General features: G+C 39.8%; 1 protein-coding gene across 2 annotated transcripts in view; it reads left to right on the forward strand.

The window, feature by feature from the left end:
- Positions 1 to 1,557: 1,557 nt before the first annotated feature.
- The window catches only part of LOC130928935 (oocyte zinc finger protein XlCOF6-like), a 42,081-nt gene continuing 16,042 nt past the window's right edge, over positions 1,558 to 27,596 (forward strand). For both annotated transcript variants that reach the window (XR_009066762.1, XM_057855765.1), the window contains exons 1-2: positions 1,558 to 1,893; positions 23,694 to 24,044. Coding sequence is in view for 1 of the 2 variants with exons in the window: in XM_057855765.1 (XP_057711748.1) it covers positions 1,887 to 1,893; positions 23,694 to 24,044 (358 nt within the window). In the remaining variant the exon portion in view is untranslated. The remainder of the gene's footprint in view (positions 1,894 to 23,693; positions 24,045 to 27,596) is intronic.

The raw sequence follows: 27,596 nt of genomic DNA on the forward strand, positions 1-27,596 counted from the left end.
TTGTGATCTTGTATTTATATAGTATATAGCTTTTTATAATGTATTATGTATTATAATATTTGCTGCCCCCTGCCAGAGTGTGGGCCATTTTGTACTAAAAGGATTTTAAACTGTCAGTTCAAATACTGTGTTGGAGACTAGTACTTGCAATACTTAAAATGGAAATGCAAGAACTTTAAAGCACATATTTATCCTGTCTGGCAATTTACCCAAGGCCAGTAAATAGTGTTTTAAACTGCTTTGACAAAGACAGGTTTATTGTGATCTTGTATTTGTGTATTACTTATAATTATATAATATTTGCTCCCACCGTCAGAGGGTGGGCCTTGTTTGCACTAATTTAAAGATTTTAAACTGTCAATTCAAATATCGTATTGGAGAAATTGCATTACTTGAAATAAATCTATTGCAACTTATCAGTCCCAGTTCTTGTCTACAACACTGTCCAAAAATTGTCAATGCATATTCCAAATAGAATAACAAAATTAAGTCACCTGACTTTGTAATTATTACACCTGTTTATTATGAAGACCTGAAGTAAACAACAAGCAGTTACAGTTTGTCAAGAAGTTGTTCAAGTCATGTTTTGGTATTCATATTTTATTGACTTTTCACAACAACACTTGGGATCGTGTTTGTAAGAGCAGAGCAAACTGAAGTTTCAGCGTGCACTCTTCGCCTTTCCAACCTCTCATAACGCTCCGATGTGGTGCGCTTGACCTCAGAATAACCCAAGAAGAGATATGGTGACCAATCGGGATGTGTTGTCAGCATTTCATATGCAGGTTTTCCTAGTAACACAACAGGTAGGTGAGGAGGAGGAGTAGGTTAGCATTGCTACCGAGGCAGATTTACACAACAGTAAAAAAACAAAAACAAAAAAAAACGTATTGAAACCAAAACGGATAAATCGTTCAACTTACAAGAGTAGAGATGAGGGGAATACTCTCATTCCAGCAGAAATATGATCATAAGAAATGCTTTTCCGACGAACCGCTGCAATCCAGCCATCCGTAGTACCTTCGTGATCTGATATTTGGTCCTCCATGCAGGAAAACGGTGAAAAGTGAGTCCATTTTTCCTAACCCCTTTTTGTCTGTGGGAGACGCTGCTGCACCCGGTAACGCAACAATAAACGCCCATATTTTCTTTCTAAAACACCGAAGGAGTTAGCTTAGCACTACCACACGTTACAATCCGCATTGACTCTGCCGAACCGGAAGTAAATCATATTGCCAGCATGGAGGCGCGTCCAAACAGTGACGTAGTACGTCCCATTCCCTATAGGTCTAAAAAATAGGTACAATATGGCGGCCGGATACAGCGACACGTCATTTTGTGACGTAGGTGAGTAGGGTCTATTTCGGTATTTGAACATACTAATAACAACTAATAACATAGATGGCTTCTTTTTCATCAAATGCAAAGCTACCATCAACGATTATTATGACATGAGGCCCATCAAAAGTAGCGTTCCTGTTTCACGTAGGACGATGAAAGTTCGCTTAAAAAAAAAAAAAAAAAAAAAAAAAAAAGCGGTGTCGTATACCTGTACGTCATGCGTCATTACGTAGAGGATGTGAGTGGCTGAAGTTGCTGTCCGATTGCTTTGGAAAGGTGGTACTTAGAAGACAATCCACTTTTCATCTCTCCTTAGCCCCACGACGTAATGTCATTATGTAATTGACTGAAAGGTGTCATAAATTTTCGGACACGCCAAGAATCCGCTCAATCTCGCTTCTGCTTCGATTCGATTTGAGCGCACGTTGAAACTTCGAGGCCTGCTTAGCTTAGCCTAGCCTAGCCTAGTTTAGCGGGTAACAAAGAGAAGAAACGCCGCGCCTGGGATCAACACGTCGCCGAGCAACCAAACATCAAGTCCCAATATGTCTGGTGAGTTGACTTTTAACTGAACTGTCTCGCAACTACCATACATTACTTTCCGAATGTTTAAAAACACAAAATGTATGACTAATCGGTCTTTGTCAGTCACGTGGCCAAACTAGCGGACACGCACCCATGCGCCATTTTGAGTGTACCACGGCTGTAAACAAACCAGAACAGGAGTAGCTCCGACGCCACATTACTGCCTCCAACTTCATCGCTGGATATAAAAAAAACTCCCTCGTTTACGGTATCAGCGCTTACATTTTAGAAACTATAAATCTCTCGAAGCTCACGGACATTTAAAGGGATCCTCTGTTTTAAGACAAGTAATTCTTAAAAGATACATGTTAGTATGAGTTATAATATTTTGATATTAAAAGCCCTCTTAATGTTTTCGTTTTAATAAAGTTTGTAAAATTATTTTAAGTGATAGGTCGCCATTCTTGTTACGTCGCAATGCGTGACGTCACTGGCCCCGTTGCCGAAATTCCAGCGTGTCACTAGTTAGCTTTCCCTACATGTCGTCAGTTCTCCCCTTCCTATTTGAACCAGATCTGAAAAGTGAAGAGCAGGACAGCACTGTCGGTCGTTCACAAGACGAGCTTCAGGGAAAAATGCGTGCAGCAAATACCTGATAAAACAAAAGTTGGGCAATACTGGTGATGCGAGAGAGTCCTGTTGGGAAGTCCGGTTGGGAGCGAGAGTGTATGCTGTCCGGTTTTAGTAGCAGATATTCAAGGTAAGCGCTTTCAAACTTATCCCAGTATAATTATGTAGTTTGTTAGCATCCAGAGCTGTCGTGTGCTTACAGTACAGGCCAAAGAGCACACCTTGTGTAATCCATGTCTTGTACATTGTAACGCCTGGTAGCTAGGATACGTGTATCAAAGTACCAAAAGGGGAGAAGCTTCCACTTAAGCACATTTATTCACAAAAAATAATATTTCCACCTTGACCACTCTTCACTCGGGACCTCAGCAGTACGCAAACACGCGTTCCCTGACGAACTCCCTACATTGTTGTAAGGTCCACGTCAGAGTAACTGTCGTCACTGTAGCGTGCCATAGTGCTTTAATTATTTAGTATGATTTGGGGAAAACTCCCACGAAGAATAGGCAACAAAAAAGACCGCAATAGTAATCCAAATCCGCGTTTTTTTACTCACTCGAAGATCCAGGAATTAGACCGATACCATGGCAATGTTGCAGCCGTCGATTCCGCAAAATAGACTGATCTGAAAAGCCGCTGTGGGACTGACGAATCAAAAAAATGGACAAATCCAAAACCAATATTGCAGACGCGGTGGGACCGTCGGATCCAGAAAAATAGACGGATCCTTACTTGAATGAGGATCCAGGAAAAATGTTCGGGCGCTAGTTGTAACGCGTGGTTGGTAGGATACGTGCATACAGGGACAAAAAAGGGGGAGAAGCTTCCACTTATGCACATTTATTCACTAAAAATAATAATTCCACCTTGACCACTCACTTCACTCCCCTTGTTTCCATTTGACTGGAAATTGCATCCAAAAGCAGCACATCGTGGCATTTTACTTCGCGAGTTTAGGCAGCAATAAGCAATTGTTGAACACGAAAGATACCAATGACTAAGCCTGTCGCAATATGCAATAATTCCATTTATCGCACGGTAAATAAAAATGAAGGCGATAATTTTTCCGCTGCGATTTATCGCCTCGCGTGCACCTGTGTGCGCGCGTGCGGCTGACGTGCTGTTAAAAGTTCGGCTTCCTTGTTACCAACTACACAAAATGCATTTTAGTTCTGTTTTTAGTTTAGTGCAGTTTAAGTTTAGTGCAGGTGGAGAAAAAAAAGAAAAGGTGACGCTTACCATTGAAATGAAGACGTTAATGATAGCAAAATATAAGTGTGCATCCATGAACTGGGTCGTAGAATGCGGATCTCGGCCAGCGGTCCCCCTCCGTTCGCCAGTCTTTATAAGTTAAGGTGACAGTTCCTATTGCGGTAACATTGCCTAAGAAATCGCCAGCTTCGTCAGGTTTCAAATCATTTATTCCATCAACTCGCCGAGTGTCCACTGCTGTTGACGCCAGGATCGAAACAGAAAGTAAAATAGCGCTCTCCTGCTCACCGTCAGCCCCGCGGTGCGTTCAGGTACACAAAAAAAAGTCTGCCACATTATGCGGTGCGTTCAGGTACACTAAAAAAAAGTCCGCCTTATTAGAAGCCGATTCGTTACATAATTACAGGTACTGTACTGTATTATTGTTATTATTGCTATTATTATATTATTGTTATTCTGATTTTTATTCATATTTTATTTATTTTGCTCTTTGTAATTGCTATTTTCAATAGTAACAGCAGTATTTATTTAGGATGTAGTGTGGGTTTTTGGGCTGTGGAACGAATTATTGGAATTATAATGTATTCTTATGGGAAAATCCTGCTTGACATACGACCATTTCGACTTACAAACAAGCTCCTGGAACGAATTAACTCCGTATGTAGAGGTACCACTGTATTACACATGAAATGCCATAGCAGAAGCTATGAGGGGAAACGTTTTCATTTGCCTAGATGTTTGAATTATTAAGTGGAATTTTATTTTTCTTAAAAAAACACATTTTATTTCTTCTGTGTTTCTGTGCAGTATTGATATTGTTGTATTTTCCTAAAAAGTATTTTTGAATTTAAGAGTAAACATTTATTGGGTTTAAATGGGTGTACATGATCTATTAATATATACTGTATTCTCACAGTGTTATTGTATTTATTTATTTTTTTAATTGGGGAGGTGCAATAATATCGCATATCGCAATAATTTATGAAATAAATTATCGCACACTAAAATTTGTTATCGCGACAGGCCTACCAATGACGTCATCACTGCGAGCCCGCAAACCATGGCGCCAACTAACGGTCAAAATATGGACTAAATATTATAAAATATTGCCATTGATTTAACATTTTATGTGTTTCTAACAACATATTTTAGTACAAGAGAACAATTGTGGTTTATTAGTGCCTACATGTATTTAAGTTTGAGGATCACTTTAACGAATGGCTCTGTGCAGGATCTCCGCATTTCGACCACAGGACTGCGACAACATAGTCGTCACTCTCGTTGCTCCTTTCAGAAACATGATACAGCTCATACTTGAACATGGTTGAACTTGAATTGTACCTTGAATATCATCTTAAACATCGCATGACTAAAACAGGTGAAGGAACTGTCATAATGCCATGCAAATTAATGTATATTGCACAATATATTGTTTTAGTTTTGACATCTCCATGCAAAGATGTGAAATTCTCTCAATGCAGGATTTATCATGTGAAGTGGGACAAATTTACTTGAACACATTATTCTACAACTAGTGTTATTTATTTTACTTCATATGCACGTTTTATATTTCCTTGTATTGCTATTTTCTGTTTACCATTGTGCTGCTGCAGTGTTCTAAAAAAGTAAAACTGTCAAACTTCTCGTTTTGTTAGCAAACATCGTATTTCCTATTCAGTGTTTATCTCCACAAAATTGTTTGAATGTAAAAAAAAAAAAAAAGTACTTTTCATTATCAAAACCAACACTAGTTCTTTATGTACCTAAGCAAGGCAAAGAGTCAAGAAGTCTTCTAAATTGTCACTGACATACTTTATTAAACAGGTTTAAGTCATCTACAAACGTATATATTCAAAAAAAAAAAACCCTTTCCTTGTACAAACACTACGAAAAGAAAACTAATTGTACTAAACTACTGTTGGGCACTGGCTTGTCAGGGCACAGCAGACATTGACAACCTTATCCAACATTGTAGCTTCTTCACCTTCACATGGAAGAATCAAGTTTATGGGTATGGTTCCTGTTAAGATCTTATACTTCTGACAAACATTTCCGATGACCCTTTCAACATGGATTCTCAAATGTGCTGTTTTCCTAGTTTCCGCCACATCTCTAGCTGCTAACTGACAGCGGCCTTTTGTAAATGCTGGGAGTTTGACATCTGAACACTACATGCCCACACATTCTTGTATGTCAAAACCTCTATCAGCCAAGACAATGTCCCCAGGTAACAAATTATCAAAAAAAAAATCACTGTTCAGGGTTATATGTTTGTCACTTGTACGCCCTCCCCAGCCTTTTGATAAGAAACAAATGGCTCCCTTGGGTGTAATACATATGAAATACTTAATAGTGTGGTGGTGCTTGTAGCTGGAAAACATTTGGGCACGTGTTTTTAGATTTGATGGGTTTTCTGTGAAAATTTCAAAACAGTCAATAATCACAGTCTGTGTCACATCCTGATTGTTGTTGTGCGTCTCATCCTCTGTGATTAGCTGATCACCACCTTCTCCAGCTTCATGTGTCCCCTCTTCAGTCTGTAGCTGACCACTTTCTTCTTCAGCATCAGGTGTGCCCTCCTCATTCTGTTGGTGACTATTTATTTCACCAGGCTCAGATGGTCCCTCCTTGGTCTGCAGCTCTTCATTGTTTGCATCCTGCTGGACCCCCATCTCTGGTGCTTGCAGTGTGTCTTTCCGTAGCTGCTCATGCCTACTTCGTCTTGCAGAGCGTGCAGCGTTTGTCGGTGTAACAGATGTGTGTCCCAGATGTAGGGATGGTGCCCAGTCTGGGTCAGTCTCCATCATTTCATAAGCTGGTTCACCTGCAATCACATCAGGTTTTATTTAGAAAGCTAGGTAAGATTGGATATTTTCATGGCATTTCACAATCATAAACACTTAATCAGACATGCTACCATCCTATCAGATCTCTCAGATCACAAAAGGAAATCTCACGCATGGATAATTATTTCTGTGCATTTTTGCTATTTACCTTTATCTTTCAAATCATTCACTCAATTTTTTTTTTATAAACGATGACTGAATAAATTAAACACTGATTTATCATGAACATATTAACCCATTTCCACTGCCCTCCCTCTTTGCCTGTAGTTTACAAGTGAGGCTAGCTAGCTAAGGTTAGCCAATGAGAAAATAGCGACTTTAGAAAGCAAAAAACAGCATATTCAGTATCAATACTTTAAAAAAAAAAAATTACGACTTACCTTTATGAAAATGTCGAGAGCAAACACGCAGGAAGGGAGATATGGTGTCGAAAGTGACGCCCTTCCATTCCTTTCACCGCTACGACCCAGGCCATCCGACGCCGCTTCGTTAGTTCCTCAACCTGCTGTCCATAACCTCTTTTCCAAGAGGGAAAACGAAAAAAATCTTACGTCTTGGTCAACTTTGCTGCCATTTTTGTCGTGTGATAGTATGGCAGCCTTTCACACAACACGAGTGTCCCATTTCATCAAAGACAGTGATGAAAGCAAAGACAAGTCTCACTGCTAAGTTGTTTACAATAAGTGAGCACTCAAAATGGCGATTCGACCCACAATGCACTGCGGCTTTTGCAAGCGTTACGTCACCTGACAAAGACCGATACTGTCACGCAGCACCCCATTTGTGATTTTTATTCTATCTTTACTGTTTTTGTTTTTGATCGTCTCTTACTAATTTTAATGTGATATAGAGTAAATTACTATCATGTAAAAATTCTACATATTCACCAATCAAAAAATAGAGAAAACGACCTTTCAGTAACGTCCGGTAATAGTTGCTGGACACAAATCTCTAAAAATACATTTACAAAGACTAAGAATAGCAATCTGCAGTTTATCTAATTAAAATACAGTACTGCATAGTTGGCATACAACTCAATTTAATTATTACAAATTGGGGTTTCCCCAATCCAATAAATGTCCCAACGATCAGGAAAATTCTCCAGATACATATTTGCAGTGTGAACCTATACGACAACTCTGGCTGTGGGTAACGAAAAAACGCTCATCCCTTTCGAAATGCTTGATTTCATTGTCTCCAAACATTTGTCTGCTTGGCGATCTTAATGCTGTGAATATATCATGTAATCAAGCCCGTCTGCTACTGGCGACTTTAACTATAGCTAAAAAACAATATAGCTAAATTGGAAAAATAAACACAATATTAACACGAACCAATGGCTAATTTAGTCATGGAACATATAACACTTGAGCAAATATCTGCAATCAAATTATACGAGTACGAAAAACAACGGTCAACATTCGCTGAAATGCTGAAGATCTGTAGTGTGAACCTAGCCAAAGTGACCTGTAAGCACCTCAATGATATCAATTCTTGGCAGGAGCATAACGATAACCTTTTGGGATACTAAATATCATATGACCATTACGATATTTTGTCACACCCCTACTTCACATGCAAGAAAATCATTATTCTAGCTTAAAGAGCGTATGGCAGCAAAAAGCATGTTTCATACTTTCCGCAGTATTTTATGCTCCGAATGAAATGGACCGTTTGGATGTGTGTGGAAGTGATCGATATATTTATTCAGTTTTTTAATGAAAATGAGCGACTTCCTGGATTGATGAGGATTACGAATGTGACCTCAGCGGGATAGTCATCTTCAGTATACATCCAATACTGCTGTATGAAGAACGACTGCGGATTCAGTTGATTTTGCGGATTAATTTGTTTATTTTTCGCATCACACCAGCAAAATATGCTGGAGAAAAATTTTGCTGTACCAGGAAGAGGCGTATGAGCCTTTTTGGGTTTCAAATGGTTCCCGTTCACCCAGAGATTGGCATAAACAATTCTGACAGCTGTGGGACCATTGGGCTTATAAGGAAGTGAGTAAACATCATGTTTTGTGTTATGTCAAATACTGGGATCATGGCACACGTTTTAATAAGGAAGTGGCTTGCATTTTGTGGCCGGTCCTCTTCGCGTGCCCGCCGAGAATGCGCTTTCCTCAGCTTGAAGACGAGCCCTGGGCAGCCTGCCGTGGCCCCAGTACAACGACGGGTTGAATCCACCACTAGTATTTGTGACCTAAAGGTGTTCCAAAACTCTGGTGAATATACATTTTAAAATTATATACAGTATAATCAGCTATCGTATCGGTCTCGAGGAGCAGGAAGTTATCGATATCTGTATCGGTTTCAAAAAAGGGATATCGTGCACCTCTAGCAATAGTGTGTCCAATCCTTGTTGTTTGACAATATGACTGACTCATTTTGACATCTGCACATCAGCGTGAGTTGAAGATGCAACACATGTATGTGTAAACTTATGAACTGGAAGTGTGTGTGAAGACTGAGCGTCTGCAGAACAAGAATGTGCACCATGATTGTGTGAAAGTCAAGTACATGGCGCAAAACACTCAAGTTCCGCTCAGAGACCCCAAATTTCGCCAAATTACAAAAATGTCAACATACATGTGTGATACATGATTGGAAAGACAAAACAAAAGTTTTTGGTAACAATAGAAACACAGGTCTGGCAAAAATCAATGAGGCAGGAGATGTTGTGGCAACAGTGTACAATTTATTTATTTTGGTGCACTTATTTTAACAATAATGCTTTAATTAAACTCCTTAAAATCTGTCAGTGAATATTTGAAAAGAAAAAAAAAAGACAAAATCACAGCACCGCAAACTTCACAGTAAATGTCAGCATTTTTTGTTACCAAATTACTTAGGGGGGCTTACAGATATTTCAGGAGGGCTGCAGCCTACGATAATCGTCAGAGTGGGTCATTAAGGTCTGTTTATAATTAGGGATGTCCCGATCCAGGTTTTTGCACTTCTGATCCGATACCGATATTTTTTTGCACTTCCGATCTCATACCGATACTGGCCGATCCCGATACCGGCCTATCTGAGCACGTGTTAAAGTTTAAAGTTATTTAGCCTCCTTACTTAGTTGTCAGACTCATGTTGAAAAGGGTTTTAGTACTCTTGATAACAACTAGCCAGCTGAATTAGGTGAGTTTGAACAACACACAATGGTTGGTAACAACAAACTGACCTGTTTATTCAGTGACAAACACAAAACATAAATAACAGAAATGGCATAGTCAGTCAGTAAAACGTGCAAATAATATTGTAAACTGTCTTAAAAAAGCAAAACACATAAACAACCTCAGTGGAAAATCCCACAACCCCCCCCCAAGCTACGAGATGCTTTTAATGTTTCATGCATTAGTTACAATAATTGTATAAAAAGCCTCTCAGGTTTAAATAAACGACTATTTCAGTATCAATGTAACATTTTAAAACAGTAAATAAAATACTCAAGTCCCATTCTGTATCAGCAGCTTTAAACTACATTCAATTCATTTAATTTTGCGAATCAACCGTTAGTTATTAAAATTGCTCCCGTTATTCCCTACTGTCTACTTTCGACATGTGAAAGTTTTAAAACTGTTTTGAAGACGGATTCAAGTCAAGATTTTGCCGATTTAGGAGTATTTTATAGTGACGGGATCTGTCGTTCACTTGAGGAAACGAATCCATTCCAGTTCGTTCAGTAAAAAGACTCGTTCAAACAAATTGTTCAACGAATCGTTCGCCCCCCTCACCCACCTCCCCGCCCAAATGAATCGTTCGGTTGGTGAACGGGAAGTGACGTTGCCGAACGACTCACCAAAGACCGCTTCACAGTATAACTGAACGGGAAGTGACATTGCTTGGTCCGTCCCTCTCTTGCACACAGGCTCCTCATTGACCACTCGTCGTAGTTTCAGAAATGAGTGACAGACGATATCATTCCTCTTTCCCAGCCTCGTCTCCCTCCCGCTGCTGCAAAAGCGAGGGAGAACTTCCGCGTCGTCTGTTGTATTTCTATAGGATCAAAGTCATGGCATGTGCTTGCCTTTCGATTTAGGACACGGTTAAACATTTTCCTTTTGTGAGGGGAATGGGGGTTTGGGTCGGGGGCGCACGGACTTTCTTTAGCATGATCTTGATCACATATACAATGCTGTTGCTACCAGCCAACGCGGCATGCGTGCTGTCACGAAAATAAAAATAAATCGAAAGTTTAATTTCTAAATATGGAACGACCAACACATCATATTTACCTCACGGGCTGTTGTGTTTTTGTTTGTATGCTCATCACTATTATTTTTGGGGTAACACTTTATAATAACTATCCGTTTTACTAGTTAATAGATGATTAGTAAACTGTTTATAAATGATTTATTGTTGATTTGTGAAGTATTTGTTAACAGTTTGTTAAGCATTTACAGGGTGTTCTTAACCTGAAACACAGTTTGTGTAGAAACGTTTCACGTTTTTGTGTGTAACGTTTGGCATTTCCATCTTTTCAGGTTAAGAAGTGGCGTTCACTTCAAAAGAAAAGGCATTTTGATAAGACATTTTGCAGGCAGCACTCATGTTGCACATTTATGAAAATCTGCCATTGAACCAACAAATATTTGTACTTTTCTTTGTATATTTAACCAATAAAACTTATGACCTTCAACATAAAGTGTATATAGTTTTATTAAGATCCATCAACTAGCATGGGCATTTACAATGGGGTCAACCATATTGGAACACCCTGTAAATGCTTAACAAACTGTTAATAAATACATCACAAATCAACAATAAATCATTTATCAACAATTTACCAATGATCTATTAACTAGTAAAACGGATAGTTATTATAAAGTGTTACCATTTTTGGTAACTATTGTTAAACCTAAAGTGTAAATAGCTAGTTGTCAAATGTGTTGCTCCGAAATGAAAACAGTACTACATTTTGATGTTAGACGGTTTCATTGCAAATCACTGGTATTAATAAATAAAATAATCCGGTCAGCTCCCCTGTCGTCCCCTCATCTGAGATCGTCAAAAGCTGACGAGAAATAATTGTTTGCTCTTTACGATGTCGCTTTTCTACTCTCATTAGTCTGTTAAGAAAAATGTAGACATATTACGACATCTCCCATGCCCGCGTGCGTTGTTTTTGGGCGCTTGAGTAGCACATGATGGATGGATGGACATAATTTGTCAAACCAACCAACACCCGACACGCTCTGACACGAAAAAAATAAAACACTCGGAAAAAATGGACATGTATATACAGTTTCATTGCAAATCAGTATTATGGTGATCATAATAAATATTTTTTCTGTGCACATATGAGGTAAATATCGCTGCCATGAAGCCTCCATACAATGACAGTTCTCTCCCCCCTGCACTGCCGTCACTCGACCACAGCTCAGCTTTTGCTTGCCTCGTAACTACCCGCAAAAGTGTTTTAAACTACTGTAAATTTGATAGTACGTCGTCATATGTAGTCCCGATTCCGTTGAGAAAAGTAATACACTAAACCATGCTCGCTAGGTTTGTGTGGTGTTTTTGTCTGTTTGAGCTGCATATAATAGGCTCCACATTAACAAATATGTGACAAAGTCATTTCCCATCATTTTTTGACTCGTTCACCGCATGACTGGAAACTAGTTAGCAACAAGCTCGGTCAGGAGCCGGAGGACCGAGTAAGTGAACTGGAAGTGACATAACTCACTCTTGCCCCATGCGTGCACGCTGGCTGCTTATTGGCCACACGTGGAAGTGAGTGACAGACGCCCCGATTCTGTTTCCGCTCCCTCCCCTGCCGGCGATAAGGTGGTAAATGGTGTTATACTTATATAGCGCTTTTCCACCTTTCAAGGCGCTCAAAGCGCTTTACACTATCTCGCCATCCACCTACTGGTGACACAGCACCAGCTGGCCTCTCATTGGTCGTGTGCGATGTCAGAAGACGCTGCCGCTTGCTCAACGCCCTCCCACGCAGCTAACAAGCCCCAGCTTCCTAGAACGAATTAGTGCAGAAGGTGATTAGTTCGGTCTCGTTCACGCAAACAATTCGTTCATCAAGAACGAATCGTTCATGACCGATACAACACTAGTATTTTAGATAAAAAGTAGGGCTGTCAAACGATTAAAATTTTTAATCGAGTTAATTACAGCTTAAAAATTAATCGTAATTAATCGCAATTAATCGCAATTCAAACCATCTATAAAATATGCCATATTTTTCTGTAAATTATATATATATACTGTAAAATAAATTGTTGGAATGGAAAGATAAGACACAAGATGGATATATACAGTGGGGAGAACAAGTATTTGATACACTGCCAATGGGTTTTCCATTGGCAGTGTATCAAATACTTGTTCTCCCCACTGTACATTCAACATACAGTACATAAGGACTGTAGTGGGCATTTCACTCTACTGTCATTTAAATCTGTCTATGCTGTCCTCACTCCGAAGCGTCTACTTTTTCCAAAGCTAGACAGCTAGTGAACGACGCCTTAATAATCAGACTTCTTCCTTTTTCATCTGATTTATTAATAAAATAGCCTCAAACCATTGTCCTCTTTAGACCGTCGTAAAACTACAAAAAAAAAAGTACACAAGCATTGCAATAGCAACAACGTTAGCTTAGCACGCTATACAGGTTCACTAAATATAAACAAAAAGCGTCTCATACAAAAAAATATAACATTTCGCTTACTAACATAATATGTACATTCTTTACAACAACCATACTTACGGACAAATCTTGTCCAAGAATCATATTAGCACAACATTACAACGTAGGCGTCAGCCCGAGACGTCGTGCAGACATATTGAACTGGCAAGAAAAAAATAAACCATGTCGCAAAGCGACCACAAGAGTTCGCTGTTAGACAGCACTAAAGCTTTGCTGTAAAACTTAACAAAAGACAGAATACTGTCTGAGCGGGACATGTGCGTTAATTGCGTCAAATATTTTAACGTGATTAATTTAAAAAATTAATTACCGCGCGTTAACGCGATAATTTTGACAGCCCTAATAAAAAGTTAATTAGGTTCGCTTGGAAGATTCACTACAACAGCCTACTAGGGAAGTTTCCTGCTTTAAGATGGCGGTTGTTTACTAACGCATCGCATAGTTTTCAATACACGTGTTGCTAACGCCGTCGAGTCTGTCATTTAGCACTAGTTCTATATACATATGATATCTATTATCTACAGTAAAACGATGTTGACGTAGTTTGTACCGGCTGTCAGCAGCAGTCAGGTATTATTGTGTTTTTTATCTAGCGGGATGAGTTGGGCTAAAGCCGTGAGTTGAGCATTGGCATTACCCGGGTCTATGACAAGCATGATGTTTACTCTCGGGACACAAAGCCATCCGTTTCTCATTGCGTCCCGAAGACCACGCTGTGTATTAGTTCCGCTTTACTTGACATATTTCAATAACTGGAATTTGGATGTTTGTGAATCGTTCTCAAATCTTCCACGGCCGAATCGCTCAAGGATGTAATGACGGCTGGGCATGTTGTACCGTGGTTGTAAGTGTTGAATGGTGCGTCTTTACTCACGAGAGATAATGGCTCGTCATCCAGAATGAATTCTTTGGCAATGACTTTTGTTATTCCCTGGGCTTTGGGACTGTCGAGTGTCAGTTTATCACGCATAGCAAAAGTTTCCGCCAGTGTTAGTTGCGGAGGACCTTTCTTTTTGTCTTCGGTTTTCTTAACACACTCCTTATATTGTTTGTGGTCGTATTTCGCTAAATACTTGATTCGGTTGGTTGTATTCAAACTTCTTACAGCTTTACCACCACGCTTGACTTTATTGTGGCATATGTTGCACTATGCCTCTTCGTCTTTGTCGTCCTTTAAGGTGAAATGATCCCGCACAGCTGACATTTTTACCGATAAAGTCTCTCTGTAAATTGGGAGACGGTAATGTAGTGTGTTGAAGGTCTGCTGTAAAATGCGGACCAGATTTTGGGGAAACCGAAGCAAAAACTGAAATGGATTATGTAAATCTGTGCGCTGGAAAACCCGGACCGGACTTTAAAAAACTGGATCGGAAGTCTGGATCGGAATTTTTCCATGTTGGCCGATCCGATACCGATGCGCATTTTTTTGCTCATATCGACGTCCGATCCGATCCAAATATCGGATTGGGACATCTCTAGTTATAATCACAAAATACTGCAGATAAATTTGCAGTAATGCATCTTTAATTATTGCCGAAGCTTCTTACTAGGTTTTACACAGTACACCCAACAGTAAAACTAGTAAAATTAACAATATGATTCACAAGAAATACAATTAACAAAAACAGATGCTTCAACGGTTTGTTTAATTGTTCGCTTGCTTCAGTCATGAATGGTGTCACGTAGGGGTGTGCCATCTTAGGCACCCCACGATTCGATTCGATTACGATTCAGGGGGCTCCGATTCGATTTTTGACCGATAATCGCTATATCGACGATAATCGCGGTTAATCGCGATTATCGCGGTTATTGCTGCACCGCACAGTACTGGTTAATAAAGTAGCCAAACAAATTTGTCCATTATTTAGTTGAAATATATGGAAACATGCTCATACAACAGAAAGCTGCCCTTAAGCTCCTTCTTTATTTATTTTTTATAAGAAAGTGCAAAAACATTAACCATTTTAAAGGGAGTACTTATTTCTCTCAACAATACAAATTTACACTGCCCCTGCATGACACGCCATACACGCACTCATTATAGCGCGCGCACTTCTCTCCCTCTCTCCCGCAACAACAGATTTCTGTACTATTCGCATGTTTGTAGTGTTACCGCTGTACTTATTCATGGTTTTACACGTTCTGCATATGAAATACACGTTAGCGAATTAGCTAATTAGCTTAGCGCTCGGCGCTAACAATTAACATCTCAAAAACAACAACAGTAAAGGCTTAACAGTACAAGAGGGTTTGTGTACTCACCTCTTATAGACGCACACAGGTCTTAGCAACACACTCAGGACATTTTTTTAAACTGAAACGCCTTAAAACTGCTGGATAGTGGGAAAGACAAGGAGCAACGAACTATCTCTCTTCCCCTCTCGCTCTAAAAAGTAACTTGCTGCACAAAAGCGTGACCGCCGGTTCTGTGCCTGCCTAAAACACAAATTTATTTTCCAGTCTTTTAAAAAGGAGTAAATCTCTCTCCCAGTAACTGGGAGCATATAACATTGTGCGTGCGTCCATTAACGGTGTCCGGGTGGCAGACGTGTCTTGAAATTCGTGCGGCAACGAGCGGCTGTCATAAAGTTATGAGTGAAAATAATCGTTTTTGAACCTTTATGAATCGTAATCGAATCGTCACGTGTCGAATCGCGATGCATGTAATAATCGATTTTTTGGAACTCCTCTAGTGTCACGCATACTGTGATGTTGTACATCTTTCAAAGGAGCCTTCACGTTTCTGCTCCGTCAATGGCAGCTAATGAGTTTAGCATTAAAACAAAACAACTATTGATAATTTTTGTTTTGTACCGATGTGTCGCTCATCATGTTTAAGGAGGCGTGTCGCAACCTAATGTAAGTACCGACAGGATGTAAGTGGCACTTGCGCAGTAGCGGTTCTACTCGCGGAGCTAGCCAGTAGCCACGTCGACTTTTGTCCGCACATGCGCGCCGCCATTAGCAACAAGCTGCCTTTTGTGTGGAATTAACCCACTAAGTTTATGACGCTTGAGGTCTAGACCTACTTGACTGTGACAAAATCGAAAGATTTGATCGGTCCATCTTCAATTTTTGAAAGATGACTGGAGAAAACTAGCAGAAATATAATGGTTTGTATGTGAGGGCGTGTCTATCATGTCCCACTTCCGCTTTATGATGCAACATCACGGTCTAAAAATAGCATTCATGCGGTACGCTATTGAAAGATGAGCGTTCAAGGTCAGACCTCTCTGTTTAAATGAATTGGACATCTATAGTCTTGAACAATCAAGAAAATCCTGATTCCCCAAAGGGGAAATTTGTTTGGGTCTGGCGGAAAACACTTTGGTCGTTTGAAGTTCCACTCTGAGAACCTGTTTTGGCTAGAGTGACCATGTTTTGATTTCCAAAAAAAGAGGACAGTCGGCCCAGCCTCGAGGAACTTAATTTTTACTGGAAGTTCACTCAAAGATGCCTCATTATGGAGGTATATTTGTGTCTTAATTATTCAATAAAAAAAGTTGCTTCAATCAAAAAAAAAAAAAGTTGCCTCATGAAAATATACATTTTCAATCAAAAAGTCACTTCAATAAAGAAAAAAAGTATGAGTGCTAAAATAAATTTGAGACTCCAGAATAAAAGCATTTGAAACCTTTTTTCTTTGAATTGTTTTGATTGAAATAATATTGTTCTGAGTTGGGGCCACATTTTAGGTAGGACATTTTTGTCTTTATAATCCAATCAAAAAATAAGTTGCTTCTAACAAAAATATTTTCAAAAGACAATTCAGGTCAATGGAAAAAAATTGTTTTTCAATCATAGAAAAAGTTTTTTGATGCAAAAAAATATTTGAGACTCAAAAATCTGCATTTGAACAATTCATTTTTCATTTAAAATGTTTTTCTTTCTTTGATTTGATTTGATTTGAAGCAATCCTTTGTGTCCGGGCCGGATTACGGGTATGACATTTGTGTCTAAATCATTCAAAAAAGTTGCTTCAACCAAAAAATATTTTCAATGAAGGAAAAAATTCTTATGAAAAAATAAAATTGCCCCCCCCCCAAATATATATTTCAAATACTATTTTTGATCTTTTTTTTGATTGAAGAGAAAAAGGTTTTGAATTCCCTTTTCTTTTTTTTTTTTTTTTTTTTTAATTGAATTAGGGCTGCAGCTATTGATTATATAGGGCAGGGGTTTTCAACCCAGTCCTCAAGGCACACTGTGGGTCCTGGTTTTTGTTCCAGCCGATCCAGCAGAGACAGTTGAACCAATGAGGCTTCTGCTAAAACAAGCCACACCTGACTGCAATCAACTGATTGCACTTGTAAAACACCAGATTGGGGAAAAAGTGTTGTCATCTTGTTTGGTAAGAATGAAATCCTGCACCCACAGTGTGCCTTAGTGGAATAGGTTGGGAACCCCTGATATAGGGAATCAAGCTGTCGATGGGTGGGTTCGAATAATCAAGTAATCGGATTACAAACATTCAATAAAACGAAAAAAAACAAACTATGCTTGCAATAACATTTTGGCTTGCTAAGATTGCAGTTTCTAAAGACCATTGAATGTGAATACAAGATAAAATACTTAAGTGTTTTTTCAAACAATGCATAATGCACTTTCATTTCAAAAGAGCAATAAGTGACATTAAATAAATTGAAATACCTTAGCTTAGCCTCAAACAGTATAAAAAAATAACTCAATATATGAGTCTAAGTAAAGCAAAAGAACAATTGGAGATCTTGTATAGCAAAGTTCACTAGCTTAAATGCTCTAACCCCACCCTTATTTTATTTTTCAAGGCTCTTAACAAATCGTTGAAACACATATTCCCACAAAAAAACTGCTAAACGTACTACTAAACTAAATACCAAATGCAAAAACGAATTCAACCAAACAAATTCATTAGCTCAAACGAAAATGTATCCTATTTTGGTCTTAACAAGGAGCAGCTGGATTCAGCTGTTAGGCGAAATATGTCATATTCACTATTGCCACTAGGGGTCAGTGATTCCACTTAAATCAATAAAATTAGGTGTAAACACTTTCAAAACAAACTACTACAACGCCACTCTAATTCAACGAATCCTCGAAGCAGCAAAATTTGACTCAAGGCTTTTTTTCTAATCGAATTAGTTGAGTTAATTGATTAATCGTTGCAGCACCATATTGAATAATTCCGACACAATGTTGGCCTTCGCTCTTGGTCAGACATGTTTGAGTGACAAGAGGCTACACCATTGTTGTATTTCTGAAAAGCTTCAAGAAGCAAGAATCATGGCCACCACCCATCGAGCCGGCCCCAACTTTTTCGTCCGCTATGCTGCTCTGAGACTTGGGTCGCGTTACCTTGTCCTCTGCAAATGACTTGTCTGGGTGATGGCAGCGGAGATGAGTGGAGGGTCGTGTTGCCCGTGATGTACTGTATTGTTGTAAGGCAATACTGGCACACAGTTTTTGTTTTAATCGCAAATTTCGTCCCTGATCATTGTAATCAACAGCAAACCCAAAATACTGCCACACAGCAGATCTGTACAATGTTGAAGCCGCCTCCTCAAACCTTTGTCTTTCCTCGCTAGCCAAGATCCTCGTGTCTGTCACCTCTGCCACAACTAGCAGTGCAACGGTTCGCAGTTCAAAACCGAACCGAACGGTTCGCCCTGTTCGGTTCAATACGCCTTTATGAACCGCGCCTTTTTGGTTTTGCAATTACAGTAAATTATTCCGAACGCTTGTGGAATGAATTGGTCAAACTCTGCGTGCCTGTGTGTGACGTGAAGCGCAGCTGTGGAGAAATTCCCGCCCCACGAGTAAATGTCCAATCGCTGTCAAGCACCTGTGTAATAGGAGCCGAGTAACGCCCTCTCTCGCTTACGAGCGAGGTGAAAGTGAAACAAGAAAGAAAACAAAAAAAAATATGGCGAGCGGAGGAGTCGACAGACCGAATTTTGAGGAAGCACCGGCTTCTTTCAAATCTGCGGTGTGGCAACATTTCGGTTTCCCCGTGGACTACAATGCAGACGGAGAGAAAATATTGAAAAAAACATAAAACAATTTGCAAGCATTGCTCAGCGCTTGTTCCCTATGCAAACTGCAAGACTTCTAACATGACTCAGCAGTCAGCACTTCAGCCGGCATAACCCACAGACATCGTTTTCTCAGAGCAGGACAACCCCGAAGATGACACCAGTGAAAACACACGGGTCTATAGAAGAGGCGTTCCAAAAGCCTTACAATATCAGGTCAGAAAAACACAAGAAAATAACCCACGCAGTGGGGATTTGCATTGCAAAAGACATGCAACCATATTTCGTGGTTGAAGATGCGGGCTTCGTTAATTTAATTGCAACGCTTGACCCGCGTTATATTGTTCCCTCGCGGACATATTTCGCCCACAACATAATCCCCGACATTTAAGAAATGGCACGCAAAGCCATTGAAGATGATTTCACGAAAGCACATAGTTTCGCCCTGACCGCTGATAGTTGGACGTCCCGTGCTACAGAGTGCTACTACCGAACTGTGACGGTCCACTATAATTCATACCTGTCAAGTTGTACGGTCTCGTCGTAATTTGTACACGTGAGCACTGGTTTTTAAATGTGTACGCCGTCCGTTACGTTCAAAATCTGCACGTTTTTCGTGCATTGCGTTTTTGTTTTTTTTCATCCGTTCGGATTTGGTCATCGTTTCTGCAAGGAGCCAATGTTCGTTAATACTTGAATGACACGAAAAAGTGTTTGTTGAGACACTGTAGCAAACGCGATGCTAGGCTAGGTGGCTCCAATTTCCTGACCGTGGCCGACATCATACAATCTACGCCTAGATATCTCATGCATATAGAACTACAAGCGAAATGACACTCGGTAGCGTTAGTAAACAGCCGCCTTTTTAGAGCAGTATACTTCTCAGAAAGGCTCTGTTGTAGTAAACCTTCCGAGCGAACCTAAGCAACTTTTTATCCAAAATACTCCTAAATCGGCAAAATCTTGACTTGAGCCTATCTTTAAAGGATGAAATAGTTATAAAATTTTCACATGTCGAAAGTAGACGGAAGGGAACTAAGGCAAAAACGGGAGCAATTTTATTAACTTTATCGGTTGATTCACAACATTAAATGACCTCCAAACATAGCAAAGGTTACTATGTTTTTTTTTTTTTTTTTTTTTTTTTTTAATGAAAAAAAAAAACATGAAAGGTATCACCAGTTACTTTGCCAAGTAACTTTTTTACTACTGTGTGTGTATTTCAGTAGTCAGTCACTACACTTGCCAAAGAGCTGAGGCATTTTAACAGTCTAAAATGTTTACATTTTAAGTGTTTATTTCATTTTTTAAAAATCAAAATAAAGGCAGTTTAAAAAAAAAAAAAAAAAAAAAAAAAAGCAAAAAGCAAAACGCAAACCGAAACCGAACCGAAACCGTGATCCCAAAACTGAGGTTCAAACCGAACCGTGGGCTAACTGAACCGTTGCACCCCTAGCCACAACCAAAAGCAGCTTTGTCGACCCCACCCTCTGGGCAGTTTAGGGGGTGGAGGGGAGAAGGGCTGCCTGCACAGAGGAGCTTTTCAGGGCAGAGCGCTCAGCTTTGGCTACGCCCCGGGCATTTTAGCGAAAAGTTCGGAAAATACATTTTGGGAGCTTTTCATTTGGATCAAATGTTTTTGCGTATTGAACCGAAGAGTGCATATCCAACGGTTCAATACAAAATCGAGTATTTTTGCATCCCTAGTGGCAACTCATTGTGTCCGTGGTAGGCTGTTCTCTGCAGCGTGAGCGTCAAAGCGTGAGTGGACTCACTCAATTAAGTGTTTCATAAAGACAGTAATTTTTCTTCGTTATTCTTGTTTAATAATAATTCATATTATGAAGACTGCACAGTGGGAGAGTAACATGTTTGGAACTTTTGTTAAAAAAACCACACTTTTTTTCGGGATGTGATCGGGACTCTGTATCGGTGGATTCTCAAAATCGGGCGACTCAGAGAAATACAGTGTATCACAAAAGTGACTACACCCCTCTCATTTCTGCAGATATTTAAGTATATCTTTTCATGGAACAACACTGACAAAATGACACTTTGACACAATGAAAAGTACCATAAATTCCGGACTATAAGCCGCTACTTTTTTCCCTCCCTCAGTATCCTGCGGCTTATAGTCCAGCGTGGCTTATTTTTTTATTTATTTGGGTTAATAGGTAACACTTTATTTGAGAGCGGCGTCATAAGACTGTCATAATTATAACACTATCAAGGGCATTAATGAATGCTTATGACAGATGTCATTGTCATCCGGCAAACTATGTCACTCACTCCATTTATATCCAGCTCGGATCTTTTAAATCAATTCAAAAGTGAGATAATTTGCCGATGACACAAAATGACATCTGTCATAAGGATTCATTAATGCTCATGGCAGTGTCATGTCATAATTATGATAGTCTTATGGCACGACTGTCAAATAAATGTTACCAAATACCATAACTAGCAATTAATGAAACAACTGGAACAGCAACTGAAGAAATAATTGTCACATAACATGAATTTTGATTGTTATTTACATCTGTATCGCTGCAATGCATGCCAGGAGGCATGTTGGACAACAACAGTGTTGACGCAGGTGGCAGCAGAGGTTGACTGTCTCTCCAAGGGAGCAGTGATGTCCAAATGAAGCTTCTTGAAGCAATGGTGGTTCATTTGATCTTATGACTGTCATAATTATGACATGACACTATCATGGGCATTACTGAATGCTTATGACAGATGTCATTAAGTGTCATCCGGCAAACTATGTCACTATCTCCATTTATGTTCAGCTCGGATCTTTTACATCCATTCAAAAGTGAGATAATTTGCCGTATAACACTAAATGACATCTGGTATAAGCATTCATTAATTGTCATAACAGTGTCATGTCATAATTATGATTGTCTAATGACAGTTTTATGGGGCCACTTTCAAATAAAGAGTTACCAAATACCATCTATAGCAATAAATGAAAATAAAACAGTAACTGAAGAAATAATTTGCAGAGAACATGAATTTTGATTGTTATTTACATCTGTAGTGCTGCAATGCATGCTAGGAGGCATGTTGGACGACAACAGTGTTGACAGCAGTTGGAGCAGTGATGGGCAAATTAAGCTTCTCGAAGCAATGAAGCTTTTCAGCCCATTGGTTCAAAGCTTCATGGTGGTTCATTTGGTCTTATGAGTCTTACGGTGCCGCTGTCAAATAAAGTGTTACCGGTTACTATCTTTTGGTGTAAATATTCCATAATACAATGAGGAGTGCTGCGGCTTATAGTCCAGTGCGGCTTATCTGTGAACAAATGCTGTTTTTGTGTCAAATTTGGTGGGTGCGGCTTATAGTCAGGTGTGCCTTATAGTCCAAAAATTATGGTAGTCTGCGTGCAGCTTGTATAATAAAGTTAATTTATTTTCCCCTCAAAATATAGCCATTAATATCTAAACCCCTGGCAACAAAAGTGAATACACCACATGGGAACTACGTACATCCCTAATGTCCAAATTGAGTACTGCTTGTCATGTTCCCTCAAAAATGTCATGTTACTTGTTACAGGAGTGCTGTCAGCAATGCTGCAGAGATTAAAGGGGTGGGGGGGTCATTCCCACCACCATGCTTGACTGTAGGAATGACACACTTATCTTTGTACTCCTCACCTGGTCGCCATCACACATGCTCGAGACCATTGGAACCAAATAGATTAATCTTCGTCTCATCAGACCATAGGACATGGTTCCAGTAATCCATGTGCTTTGTTGACATGTCTTCAGCAAACTGCGGGCTTTCTTGTGTACAGTCTTCAGAAGAGGCTTCCTCCTGGGGTGACAACCATGCACACCAATTTGATGTAGAGTACAGCTTATGGTCTGAGTACTAACAGGCTGACCCCCCCCCCCCCCCCACCTCTTCAATCTCTGCAGCAATGCTGACAGCACTCCTGTAACGAGTCACATGACATTTTGGAGGGAAAATGACACGCAGTACTCAATTTGGACATTTAGGGATGTACGTTTTTTCATAGGGGTGTACTCTCTTTTGTTGCCAGGGGTTTAGATATTAATGGCTATATTTTGAGTTATTTTGAGGGGAAAATAAATGAACTCTACTATATAAGCTTCACACAGACTACTTTTCATTGTGTCAAAGTGTCAGTTTTTCAGTGTTGTCCCATGAAAAGATATACTTAAATATCTGCAGAAATGCGAGGGGTGTACTCACTTTTGTGATACACTGTATGCAATCGGGACATCCCTACTTATGTTTGAGTCTTAGGTACTAAAATGTAATGTCAAGCAATTTGAATTATATTGTGTCGTACTGGCTGACAAAGAGATACGAATAAATAAAAAAATTGTCACGGAGGCATATTTCTGAAACAGTAAATATTTTTGGACATAATATGGCTAAAGTTGAAATGAAATTTGGCCCATGTGTGACTTTGGTCTTGGTCTTGCAGATGTCAGTCAAGCGCATCATCCTGAATGCCAGGAGTCTGCTCGCTTGGAAGAAGAAGAGGAGGAGGATGAGTCGCTATACGTCAAGAAGGTGGAGGAAAAATGTGTCCACATTAAAGAGGAGCAGGAGGAGTATTTCATTAGAGTGGTGAACCCCCACATTGAGGAGCAGCAGCAACCTCATCCCCTCAAAAAGGAGGAGCACCCGCAATATGTTAAAGTGGAGGTGGTGGACATCCCCAAGTGGACTAGTGATTCCTTGAAGGGCGAAGATGGAGGTTCGACTGAGAGAGCAGACAACCTCATCGCTCGATCATCAGAGAGTGACGACTTCATATCACACTCGCTGTTCTGTGAGTATCACGTTACTCACCTTTAGGGGAGTGCGGGGCTCTTTCTGAAGAAGCAGGAACTGTCATTTGGTGGCATTCGTTCAATCCGTTTAGTCTTTATCGATAGTGTTTCCAATCCTTGTTGTTTGACGATGTGACTGACTGACGCATTTTGACATTGGCACATCAGCGCGAGTTTAAGGCGCAAGACATGTACAGTGGGGCAAATAAGTATTTAGTCAACCACCAATTGTGCAAGTTCTCCTATTTCAAAAGAGTAGAGAGGCCTGTCATTGTCAACATGGGTAAACTTCAACCATGAGAGACAGAATGGGGGGGGGGGGGGGATCTCATCTCAAATCTCATCAAAATCAAGTCTCATCAAAGAAAATCTCGTTTGATTTTTAAAGAATTTATTTCCAAATTAGAGTGGAAAATAAGTATTTGGTCACCTACAAACAAGCAAGATTTCTGGCTGTCAAAGAGGTCTAACGAGGCTCCTCTCGTTACCTGTATTAATGGGCCCTGTTTTAACTCATTATCGGTATTAAAGACACCTGTCCACAATCTCAGTCACATTCCAAAGTCCACTATGGCCAAGACCAAAGAGCTGTCGAAGGTACACCAGAGACAAAATTGTGGACCTGCACCAGGCTGGGAAGACTGAATCTGCAATAGGTAAAACGCTTGGTATAAAGAAATCAACTGTGGGAGCAATTATTAGAAAATGGAAGACATACAAGACCACTGATAATCTCCCTCGATCTGGGGCTCCATGCAAGATCTCACCCCGTGGCGTCAAAATGATAACAAGAACGGTGAGCAAAAATCCCAGAACCACACGGGGGGACCTAGTGAATGACCTACAGTGAGCTGGGACCACAGTAACAAAGAAAAATCATTAACACAATGCACCGCCAGGAACTCAAATTCTACACTGCCAGATGTGTCCCCCTGCTGAAGAAAGTACACGTCCAGGCTCGTCTGCGGTTAGCTAGAGAGCATTTGGATGATCCAGAAGAGGACTGGGCGAATATGTTATGGTCAGATGAAACCAAAATACAACTTTTTGTTAGAAACACAGGTTCTCGTGTTTGGAGGAGAAAGAATACTGAATGGCATCTGAAGAACACCATACCCACTGTGAAGCATGGGGGTGGAAACATCATGCTTTGGGGCCGTTTTTCTGCAAAGGGACCAGGACGACTGATCTATGTAAAGAAAAGAATGAATGGGGTCATGTATCGAGAGATTTTGAGTGAAAATCTCCTTCCATCAACTAGGGCGTTAAAGATGAGACGTGGCTGGGTCTTTCAGCATGACAATGATCCCAAACACACAGCCAGGGCAACAAAGGAGTTGCTTCGTAAGAAGCATTTCAAGGTCCTGGAGTTGTCTAGGCAGTCTCCAGATCTCAACCCCATAGAAAATCTGTGGAGGGAGTTGAAAGTCCGTGTTGCCCAACGAAAGCCCCAAAACATCACTGCTCTAGAGGAGATCTGCGTGGAGGAATGGGCCAAAATACCAGCAACAGTGTGTGAAAAGCTTGTGAAGAGTTACAGAAAACGTTTGGCCTCCATTATTGCCAACAAAGGGTACATAACAAAGTATTGAGATGAACTTTTGGTATAGAGCAAATACTTATTTTCCACCATGATTTGCAAATATATTCTTTAAAAATCAAACAATGTGATTTTCTGTTTTTTTTTCACATTCTGTCTCTCATTGTTGAGGTTTACCCATGTTGACAATTACAGGCCTCTTTAACATTTTCAAGTGGGAGAACTTGCACAATTAGTGGTTGACTAAATACTTATTTGCCCCCACTGTATGGGTAAACTTGTGAAACGGAAACTTGTGTTGAGTGACCGTCTGAAGAACAAGCATGTGCACTATGATCGTGCGAAAGACAAGCACGTGGCGGAAAACACTCGTGTGCCTTGAAGTTCCGTTCCGAGACCCCGAATTTTGCCAAATGTAAAAAATGTCAACATTTTTTTTTAAGGGGTGGGGGATGTTTTAGCGTTTGGGCAAATTTTGACACTAAAAGTGAGCTAAAAAATTGAAATTTTTGAGACCTTTGACTAAGTTTCTCATATTAAAAAATCAGAAGATGATGCCAACATCTTTATCTCTGCTGTATTGCATTGTGGCTTTTTGAGGTAACGCACAGAGAAGCCATTGTCATCATCATGCACTTCATTGTTTCCTCTCGCACAACTGATACTCGGGGGCTAAAACTGTCTGCATTCCACATCCCTCCAGACTGACTTTCCTTCAAACCGCCGCCCAACATTTGCTGCAGTCTTTGTTGTTGTTGTGCCCGTATTCTAACAATTGTGCGTTTTCTACTCGGGACGTATTCAAGAGTAATGTTTACAAATGCTTCCATGTGTAAAAAGTGGAGCAGAAATGTCATGTCTGTATTGTTTGCGTCCGTGGTTTGACGACCTACTAGTTAAACTAATTTTCTAAAAATAAAAACATTGAGGGGAGTTTTAATATAGAATTATTCTACCTCATACTAGCATTTATCTTTTAAGAATCCAAGTCTTTATGTCCATGGATCTCTTGAAGGTTATCATACTGTCAGAATCTCACACCTGCGCATGCCGAGCTCCATAACGTCTCTTCCTTTAGTTTAGATTTTTATTCGGTGACCAGTGTTTTTTACCTTACTTTAAAAAAGTAGTTAGTTATTACTTTGACTAAGAATTTAATTCTCCCATTCAATAACTGAGTTGGTAACTAAGTTACCTCATTGTTAGACTACCGTGTTTTCCACACTATTAGGCGCACCTGAAAGCCTTCAATTTTCTTAAAATCAGCCAGTGTGCCTTATTATCCAATGTGCCTTTTATATCGATCAAAATTGGTTAATCCTGGCAAACCAAAGCAGTTAAGGGCTACAGGAGTAACTCTGTCCATGAACTGTACATCTTTTAATAAAGTACAATGAAGAGAAAAAAGTAAACCCTAACCATGTACAGAAATGACTTTTGAACAAGTTGAAAGTGGGGTTGTTGCTTATGCTGTGTTGACTGTTGTGTCGGCGCGGTGCTCCTGTTGGTGCACCAGATGCGGCAACACGATGGTGGACTTCGGAGCTGCGAGTGTATAGAGTTGTGTTTTGCATGACCGCGGTGGCAAGAAGAAGAATAAAGTGGGTAAAAAGCGATTTGTTATCAAAATGCTAGAACTTTTCATGATTTTCTTTCCTTTTTTTTTTAAAATGGATTTACAAATCATGGACTGGGCCGCATAAAAGACACACATCTTTGAACTAAAATTGAACTATTAGCCGACAGGCTTTCATTACTATATTCCTATGAGAATCATGGGATTTATTCTTCCAAGCAGAGTAAAATGCATTCATATATAAAGTTTGGCATGATGATGAAATCAAATCCACAGAAAACACCTCCTGTTTTTTATTAATTCATTTTCCGAGCCGCTTATCCAGACGGGGGTACCTCTGTTTTGTCAGTGGGGAAATTGACAGTTTATCGTGGGTCTTAAATTCAATTCAAATTCAATTCCTTTATTGTCATTGCAAGCAGAGCAAACAACGAA

This window comes from Corythoichthys intestinalis, chromosome 13, assembly GCF_030265065.1.
Source record: "Corythoichthys intestinalis isolate RoL2023-P3 chromosome 13, ASM3026506v1, whole genome shotgun sequence".
NCBI classification, from domain to species: Eukaryota; Metazoa; Chordata; class Actinopteri; order Syngnathiformes; family Syngnathidae; genus Corythoichthys; species Corythoichthys intestinalis.